General features: G+C 39.3%; 1 protein-coding gene across 1 annotated transcript; it reads right to left on the bottom strand.

Moving 5' to 3' along the window:
* Window positions 1-8,279: 8,279 nt before the first annotated feature.
* On the bottom strand, window positions 8,280-9,872 carry LOC140989425 (uncharacterized). Its single transcript, XM_073458627.1, has 3 exons — window positions 9,864-9,872; window positions 9,138-9,794; window positions 8,280-9,092 (listed from the first exon to the last, which is right to left on the bottom strand). The coding sequence occupies exons 1-3, from the start codon at window positions 9,870-9,872 to the stop codon at window positions 8,280-8,282; spliced, it is 1,479 nt and encodes a 492-aa protein (XP_073314728.1).
* Window positions 9,873-10,334: the final 462 nt, after the last annotated feature.

Below are 10,334 nucleotides of genomic sequence, written 5' to 3'. Positions count from 1 at the left end.
TAACAATAATAATTGATGAAATATTTATTGTATCAAAATTAAACAACAAATCAAGATAACCACTTAAATGGTATCAAGCATTTGATGTAAATTGATAACAACAAATAATTCATTTTTATACCTACAATAAAAAGAAATTAGCAAAATGAAAAGAAATAAAGAAAGAATATACAAAATATAAACAATCTTACTTCACCAAGAATTCATTCTCTTCACCTTGACATAATAGATTTAGCTTTCCATGAACTTACTTTTGATCAACACTAAAAACATCACTCATAAATTGGAAAATGGAAAATATATTGGAACTTAGAACTTTTATACACACTCACACTATATTTCACAATGAGATAGAATGATTCTCAAGCTAGCACAAGGCCTCTATTTATAGGCCAAATGAGAGAAAGGGTCAAAAATTCTATTAATGCAATGTAGTTGTAATAGTAGTCTTTGTCTCCTACAACTTCAATTCCATGCCCCTTCTTTCAATGCTTTGTTCCACGACTTTAATCACCTAATTTGACTCAGCTCAAAACAGCAAACATGTGGGGAATTGTCTGTAAATGAATTTGGCCACTTGATTCACCTCATTTGGTTAAATATTGAAATAGTTATGATTTTTTTACTATATGCTGGTCATGGTGAAAGTAAATTTGTCCTCATTTTGATATTTTCACAATTTGATCATCTTAACCAACTTTTTAGGCAAGAATATCTTCTGAAAAGTTGTAGATAATTTCTCAAGGATTCCAAAAATATTCGAATCACCTCCATTTGAATTTTCTAGCTTGAGTTATCATTATTTTACCAACACATAGAAAACCTGAAAATAAAACATATTTAGTAAGACATTTAAATATAAACACACAATACTAAAATAACATAATTTTATAATTTTAATGAAACTTATATTTAAAATATAAGTTTTAACATATAATAAATTATTAATTTTAAGTTTCATCAGCTATATCCACCCATCCCCTTTGCACAACTTCCTCAATTACAGCACAGTTAAGGTATGTCATATCTATCCCTCTTTCTCTAATAATTGACCTAGACATGGTGCCCTCATAAATTCGAAATGCTTCCTCGTTCCAAAATTTATGAGCATCGTAGAAACGAGACGAGGAAGCCACATCCTTTGATCTCTTTCTAGCCCACATGATTATGAACACTATCCACACTTATAATCAACAATATAGACAAAAATCCACCAACAATTGCTTGATTACTGAAAATCACCCCAAACAATAATAACGTAAAAGAAACGGTAACCTTGAGTGTAGAAGATTAACCAGAGATGACGTGTGGCGGCGGCGTGGAGCGGCGGCGGCTATGTGTTGGTGGTGGTGGATGTAAGTGTTTGTTGAGGGAGGATTGTTTGTGGTGTTGAGGTGAGTAAAGGGGTTTGTGAGTTGTAGAGGGTAAGAGTTTATGAGGTTTTGTGAGGGGGAGAGGAACGAGCCGTGGCGCCAGTTGTGGCGAGATCGCGCACAAGGTTCTGTTCTTCGCGGATGATGGGGCAAGCGCGGTAGCGCAAGAAATGACGCCATGGCGCGCGAGGTTCTGGTCTCCCCACTGGTTGTCAGCGCGCTGCTGCGCGAGACGTTGCGCGGTGGCGCGCCTACGTCTGTCCCTTTTTTTTTTTAAATATATATAAACCATACCTGCAAAAAGCAAACCAATTAAAATTACTACGCAAAATGAACAAAACAAAAAAAAATTAAAATCAACAAATAAAATATTAATAAGAAATAATTAAAAAAAAAAGAATGCGAAAAATAATCGTGGGTTGCCTCCCACGCAGCGCTTGGTTTAACGTCGGCAGCCCGACTCAGATCTGCTTCAGGTAGATTCGGCCAATGAGATATTGTCCATGTTCCGCACTTCATCTCCAAAATAGTGTTTAACTTGCTGACCATTCACTTTAAACGTTCTACCATCATTGCATTTGAGTTCGATTGCTCCATATGGTTGTAATGCCTCCACTGTAAACGGCCCTGACCACCTTGATTTTAACTTTCCTGGAAATAGTCTGAGACGAGAATTATAAAGCAGCACTTGTTGTCCCGGTTCAAACGTTCTTCTCACAATGATCTTGTCATGCAACTTCTTGGTCTGTTCTTTGTAGATCTTGGCATTTTAATAGGCATCATTTCGGAATTCATCCATCTCACTCAACTGCAGTTTTCTAAGATCTCCCGAAGCTTGCAAGTCAAAATTTAATTTCTTCACAGCCCAAAATGCTCTATGCTCCAACTCCAACGGCAAATGACATGCTTTACCAAAGACCAGTCTATAGGGAGACATCCCAATAGGTGTCTTGAACGCAGTCCGATAGGCCCACAATGCATCATCTAACCTAATGGACCAATCTTTCCGATTTGTGTTGACAGTCTTTTCCAGTATTTGTTTGATTTCTCGGTTGGATATTTCAGCTTGTCCATTTGATTGAGGATGATATGCTACTGTCACCTTGTGCTTCACACTGTATTTAGCCAAAAGTGAGTTGAAAATTCTATTGCAAAAGTGCGTACCTTCGTCACTTATGATGGCTCTCGGTGTTCCAAATCTGGTGAAGATGTTCTTATGTACGAATTTAACTACAACACGAGCGTCATTAATGTAGAACCCGTAACTTAGACTACGTATAAGCCATGCATAATTCTAGTATTTTAAATTATTTTATTTCATGAGTATTTAAATGATTTTTCCTTAAGTTAATTATTTCATGGAGCAGTTTGATTTTTTTTTATCATTTCAGTTATTTCAGTGAGGCCGGACTGGAGTTGGAGCTTAGAGATAAAATTTAAGATTCAGAAAATATTTCCAGAATTTATTTTAGCTAGCAAGTAAGTTAATTTAAGTTAAAAGGGGATTAAGGAATTATTTAAGTTACTTGAGGTGAGTACAAAATAAATTCATTTAAGTTCCTTAATTAAGGGGTTAGTTCACTAAATTATTTAAAGGATAGGTAAGGCTTTTAAGGGTTATAAATTTAGTAAATAATCAACATTTCCCCTCCATATATTAGTGAATTTTCGGCCCTTAGTATCTAGACTAGTCATTGCCAACTCATCACCCTTTTGACCCATTCTTTGTTGAGTTAGCATACTAATCTTTTTAATTCTTTATCCACCTTAATTAATTAATTATTAACCAATATCCTAACCTAGTCTAGCATGAAGAATCGGTCACCCCATCCATTTCTCTCCCCAACAAATATTTGTTAGCAACCAAAATTCAAATTTCAAAAAAAAAAAATGGAGACTTGGTCTTGCTTTTTCCACCTATATTGCACTCATTTTCCCTCACTCTCCTAACCATCACTTCCCCTCCCCCATGACCGAAATTCAGAGGCATTTCAGAGTGTAAAAACCGTGAGCATCCTAGCAAGAATTAGGAGAGAAAATCGAGTAGCAAGCAAGAAAAGAAAACGCTCCACCTCCTCCGCGCCGGATCGTCTCGTTCTTTTCGTTTTTCTTTCAAACGAAACCAGGCATGCATATATTCTTCCTTGACTCTTCAATCAAGTCCTATTATCAATTATTTTTCATTACATGATCATCATTTCCATGTTAAAACCGAAATACATCAAGAGATTTCAGAAAATGCAACATGCAGAATTTTTCGGTTTTTCTCTTGTGCTTCACGGGTTGCTTTGTTTTGTGGGTTTCAGGTATTGGTTCGATTCCAGGCTCCCAAGGCGACATCTAGACATGTAATAGGATGTATTAGGATCACTTTGGTCCATTCATTCGAGCCCCACACCCACTGGAAACAAGAAATGACAGCAGCTTCCCATTCTTGCCATATTGAGTTTCGATTTTCTCAAGTTGCTGTCAAAGGGAAATGAATCTGATCTTGGCTGCCCTAAGGGCTTATAGCCATGGTTGGATCACTTCCCTAGCATGTCTAAGACGTGACTAAGTCGCCCTTTTGGTGGCTTGGTCCATGGTGCATCGGTTTTTAATTAAAAGTGCAAGATCAGCCCCAGCCCCCTTCGGCTTCTCATTTTGACAGCATGTGTATTTCGAATTTGGTGGGATGGTGTGGATCTTGGTTGGCCTAGGGCCCTTAGCCACGGTTCATACCATGCCCCTAGATGTCTAGATCGTGTCATGGTCAATCCAATGGCCATTGGAACGATTCGTGACAGCAAAACAAAAGCAATGCATCCTACGTGCAGAATTTGTTCTCGGTTGTAACGTTTGGGTCGTTGCTGGAATATTTCGAATTGTGGCTGGTCTAAAGCCCTTAGCCATGGTTCAAATCATTCCTTGGGATGTTGGTAAGAGATTTTGGTCGGTGGTTCAAGCCCCAATGGCCATTAGTCTCGCAAACGACACAAGAAACCAAAGCACAGCTGCTGTATTTCTGGACAGCAACTTGCTGTGACGGTTCAGTGGCTCGTTCGAGTTCTCGGTTGGCTTTTAGCCCATGGCCTTGGACTGGACAGTACCTCACCGAGTTAGGAAGGTCATGTTTTTGGCCGTTCGTGATTCGGATCATTTTTGAGGTCGTACGAGAATTTACGGTGCGATGTGCCAAATTGACTCTCGAAAGAGCGTTTCATGTTTTGGCCTCCATTCACCTAGATTTCGGCCCTCACCATTTTAGGAGCATTATTTGATCATTTTAGACGTATTTTAATCATGACTACATGATGGTTCAGTGTTGGTTCGGGTTGGCTCGGAGTCATGATTTAATACGAAGTCGGTAGGCGTAATTGTCACATTTTTTAAGGTTATTGTATAGTTTGGTCCCATAAATCTATTGCATATTTTTCATGGCATATTTAGGTTGCAGCGAGCCTGGGAGCGATCCAATCCAAGCAGTAAAATGGGTACAGGATATTTAATTCAGTTATTTAATTATATTACGTGCAAAAATACAAATTTTGAGATTTATGCGATATTGCTTGTGGTCACTTTACTATCATGCTTAAGTCCGGTCCCCAGTATCGGCCCGGTCACCAGTTACCGGTCAGTTCAGTTGTTTCACCCAGTACTGTGGCAGTAGTCTGATCAGACGTAAATCCGATCCCCAGTATCGGTCCGGTCACCAGTATCGGTCAGCTCAGTTCAGTTCAGTTCAGGGACCACTTGCGTAGACCATAATCTCACAGAAAATTATTATATGCTATTTCAGTACAGGGCTCCAAGGAGCAAACAGTTTCACTATGATTTTCAGTTCAGCTATGCACGTATTATAATTAATCATGACACGACATTTTACGATATGCCTCATGACATGAAATTTTACTCCCATGCAATTTTACTATATTTACTCGTTATTTACGATATATGCATGTTGAGTCTTTAGACTCACTAGACTTGATTGTTGTAGGTACTGATGATGTCGGGATCGAGGGCGGGGACCAGTGAGCTAGCTCGAGTCGGCAGTAGTGGCACCCGAGGACCTCAGTTTCAGCACTTGCCATTTTGATGCTCAAATATTTTATTAGTTATTGAATACTTTAACTTGTTATTTTGGCAAGTAATAATTTCTTCCGCTGCTGTTTTGAACGTTAAATATTTTATCAGTTTTTGGTATGAATGAGGCACTCCATTTATTTTAAAAGAAAAATTTTAAATTTTCCGCAAATTTTCAAGTAAGGATTTTTAGGCCTCTACATCTGGTATCAGAGCAATGGTTCTGTAAAGGGTTGCACTACTACTGACCGCGAGAAGCTCATGAAGTCACGTCTTCGGTCTGTAAGTTTTACAGTTACGCATTTTATTTAAAGCATGAATTATTTAACAGCATGTTTACATGAAATGTTTTACTTCCAGATTTATGTTATTGTTCAGTACTTAAATTTAAATAAATTATGGAATTATGCATGTTAGTTACGTATGGGTTATGTATGGAACAGTATGCCCCCTAGACGCATTCTCGAGCGCACTAGAAATGAGGAGCCTCGCCAGGAGGACAGGGAGGAGCAGAGGCAGGAGAGAGACTTACCACCTCCACCACCACCGGACATGAATGCCCAGATGCTAGCTGGGATGACTCGGTTCTTCGCGTAGTTTGCGGAGAACAATGCTATGGCGACCAGGCCGACAGGGCCTGAGGCAGTATATGAGAGATTCATGAAGATGCGTCCAAAGGAATTTTCTGGGACGACGGACCCCATGGTTGCCGAGGGCTGGATCAAGTCCCTCGAGGTTATCTTCGAGTTCATGGAGCTTGGAGAGGCAGATCGAGTTCGTTGTTATTTTGGCAAGTAATAATTTCTTCCGCTGCTGTTTTGAACGTTAAATATTTTATCAGTTTTTGGTATGAATGAGGCACTCCATTTATTTTAAAAGAAAAATTTTAAATTTCCCGCATTTTTTCAAGCACGGATTTTTAGGCCTTTACAATTAATGTTGGTGGCGATTGCTTCCACCCATTTCGAAACATAATCCACAGCTAGTAAAATATAAGAATTACCAAAAGAAAGGGGAAAGGGCCCCATGAAATCTATGCCCCAAACGTCAAAAGTTCCACTTCCAAAACATTTGTCAATGGTAATTCGTGACGCCTAGAGATGTTTCTTAACCTCTGGCATCTATCACATGATTTTACTAAGGTATAACTATCTTTAAACAAACTAGGCCAATAAAATCCAGATTGCAATACCTTAGCTGCTGTTCGTGATGCTCCAAAATGTCCACCATATGGTGAAGAATGACATTTCTCCAGAATTTGTTGTGCTTCGAGACCTTCCACGCATCTCCTAATCACTTGGTCAGCACACCTCTTATCCACAAATGGATCATCCCAATAAAAGAATTTGATATCATGGACGAACTTCTTCTGATGATAGCTCAAATCTGGAGGGAGGGCGCCGCAAGACAAAAAATTAGCAATATCAGCAAACCAAGGAAGTACAGATTTTACCTCAAAAAGCTGTTCATCCGGAAATGTTTCCTGTATAACTTCCTCTTTTTTCTTCTCCTCCAGCTCCAGTCTTGACAAGTGGTCAGCCACTTGATTTTCAGTTCCTTTCTTATCTTTGACTTCGAATTCGAATTCTTGTAGTAGCAAAATCCACCTTATCAAACGTGGTTTTGCATCCTTCTTGGCGAAAAGGTAGCGAATAGCTGCATGGTCAGTAAAAACAATTACCTTTGTGCCGATCAAGTAGAGTCTGAATTTGTCGAAAGCGAACACCACTGCAAGCATTCCTTCTCAGTTGTAGTGTAATTTTGTTGTGCAGCATCCATTGTGCGGCTTGCGTAGTACATTGCCCTAAACATCTTTTCCCTTCTTTGGCCTAAGACAGCGCCCACTGCATAATCACTAGCATCACACATTAGCTCAAAGGGCTCCTTCCAGTCCGGTACTATCATAATCGGTGCAGTCACCAATGCCTTCTTGATCTTTTCGAACTCCTGCAAACAGTCATCATCAAATATAAAAACAGGCTCTTTCTCGAGTAAATTACACAAGGGTTTAGTAATCTTAGAGCTCTGTCTACCTCTAATCTCTTAGAAGATACTTTATGTCCAAGAACAATGCCCTCTTGGACCATAAAGTGACACTTTTTCGAGTTAAGAACTAAGTTCTTTTCCTGACATCTCTGCAAAAAAAAGGGATAAGTTATGTAAACAATGATCAAATGAAGAACCAAATACCTAAAAGTCATCCATGAAGACTTCCATTATTTCCTCCACCATATATGCAAATATGGCCATCATGAACCTCTGGAAAGTGACAGGTGCATTGCATAGCCCAAAAGGCAATCTCCGAAAAGCAAATGTGCCATAGGGACACGTGAAAGTAGTCTTCTCCTGATCTTCTGCCGGTATAGCAATTTGGTTATAAACTAAATAACCATCTAAAAAGCAATAATGACAATAACCAGCAAGTCTATCAAGCATTTGAACAATAAAAGGCAGTGGAAAATGATATTTACGTGTGGAATTATTCAATTTTCTATAATCAATACATACTCGCCATCCAGTCACAGTACGAGTAGATATTAGTTCATCATTGTCATTCTTTACCACAGTCATTCCACCCTTTTTAGGCACAACTTGTACAGGAGACACCCAACTACTATTAGAAATGGCATAGATTACACCAGCATTTAACAATTTTAGTACCTCATTTTTCACGACCTCCTTCATGGCTGGATTTAACCTCCTTTGATGATCCACATAAGGAGTATATGACTCCTCCATTAAAATTTTATCCATGCATATAGTGGGGCTAATTCCCATAATATCAGAAATTGACCATGCTATAGCATTTTTATATTTCCTCAATACTCTCAATAGTTTATCTTTTTAGGCACATGTAAGAGAGGAGGAGATGATGACCGGATATGTCGACTTCTCACCCAAGAATGCATAGCAAAGGTGACTTGGCAGATCCTTCAAGTCAGGGGAAGATGGTTTTTCCTCAATTTTTTCATTTACATTCAACTCCACATGTGGTGCATTTTTCCTCCTTTCTTTTTGTAGTGCCTCAAGAGCCACCAGTTGCTCTTTCATATCCCAATTATCTTCATCAACAGTTCCAGCAGCACCTATCAAACAGCTCTCCAAAGGATCCCTAGTTCCTGCACATTCAACAGACATACATGAGTCTATAACATCAATGCTTTTACAAGTGCTTACCCCATTTGATTCCTTCGTGCCATGATAGATATTAAAAATGACTGCTTCTCCACCAACTCTCAAGGTGAGTTCACCCTTATGTACATCTATCAATGCCCTTCCAGTCGCCAAGAATGGTCTCCCAAAGATTAATGGAGCATCATGATCCTCTTCCATATCTAAAATCACAAAGTCAGCAGGAAAAATAAATTTATCCACTTTTACCAGTACATCCTCGACGACCCCACGTGGATACGTGAGACTTCTGTCTGCAAGCTGTAAGGTGATAGTGGTTGGTTTGACTTCTCCAAGCTCCAATTCCCTGTAAATAGAAAATGGCATCAAATTAATACTTGCTCCCAAATCACATAAAGCTTTACTACATTTAGAATCACCAATAAAACAAGGAATAGTAAAACTCCCTGGATCTTTTAATTTCTGTGGTAGCTTCTTTTGCAGTATGGCGCTATATTCTTCAGTCAGTTTCACAGTCTCAAACTCCTGCATCCTCCTCTTCTTAGACATCACATCTTTAATAAATTTCGCATAATTCGGCATTTGCTCCAAAGCATCAGCAAATGGTATGTTGATGTGTATCTTCTTAAAAATCTCTAGGAATTTTGCAAACTGATCATCCAAATTCTTCTTTTTGAATCTCTGAGGGTATGGGAGGGTCGGCTTAAATACTGGAGGTTGTTCAACTTCAATTTCAGCTTTGGATCCCTCAGTCTCTCCTTCTTCAACTTCCTTCTCCTTGTCCATTTTTTTTTTGGAACTTTGCACCTCTAACTCTTTTCCACTCCTCAAAGTGACTGCCTTGCACTGCTCTTTTGGATTCACTTCTGTGTTGCTATGAAATTGACCCATGTTATGATCTTTCAATGCGTTGGCCAACTGTCCAATCTGAGTCTCTAAAGATTTCATTGTGGCGCCCATATTTCCCATATGAGTTTCCATATTGTCAAGACGAGACTCAGTCCTTGCCATCCTCTTCCCAGATTCAGCAACAAACGTTCCAACCAAATCCTCAAATGAATGCTTCCCTTCCCCCTTTGATGTATTGAATCTCGGTGGAGGATTCAACACATTTTTATTATTTGCATATGAAAAATTTTTGTGATTTCGTAATCCAGGATGATACGTATTAGGGGAAGGGTTATCTCGATATCCTCCGAATCCACCAAAGTTTCTGTTGTTGACATACTGAGCTTATTCAAGAAGAGATGGTTCTTCTGCAATAATCGATGGACCCTCAGTTTCTGATGTGCTCACCTTATTCATAGCTGCTATCTGTGTGGTCAATGCTGATACTTGTGCAGTGAGTGATGTGATAGGATCCACAGCATAAACTCTAGTTGTCCTTTTTACTCCTGACCTCTCGGATGGCCACTAGTAGCTGTTTATAGTCATCTGCTCAAGCAAGTCATAAGCTTGCTCAGGAGATTTGGCAAAGATCGTGCCACCAGCCGCTGCATCCACTGTTCCTCTTGTTTGCCCATTCAAACCGTTGTAGAATAATTCGATTTGCACCCAGTCTTCGAAGCCATGGTTCGGGCACTTCCTCAACAGCTCCTTGTATCTTTCCAATGCCTCATACAATTGCTCAAAATCAGTCTGCCTGAAAATGCTAATCTCAATCTTCAACTGTGCAGACTTTGCAGGGGAAAGTATTTTGCCAGAAATTTCGTCGCCAGCTCCTGCCAAGTAGTGATACTTCCTAAGGGAAGCGATTGAAGCCATCCT

This window comes from Primulina huaijiensis, chromosome 12 (genome assembly GCF_012295235.1).
Source record: "Primulina huaijiensis isolate GDHJ02 chromosome 12, ASM1229523v2, whole genome shotgun sequence".
Taxonomy (NCBI): Eukaryota; Viridiplantae; Streptophyta; class Magnoliopsida; order Lamiales; family Gesneriaceae; genus Primulina; species Primulina huaijiensis.
The sequence above is the reverse complement of the archived record's forward strand: the minus strand, read 5'-3'. Positions and strand labels throughout refer to the sequence as shown.

Excerpts from the sequence above, each read along its gene's own strand:
- LOC140989425 (XM_073458627.1), bottom strand. Across the intron at positions 9,093-9,137 it reads TGGAGCAAATGCCGAATTAT|GAGTTTGAGACTGTGAAACT; the intron begins GCGAAATTTATT and ends AGGAGGATGCAG.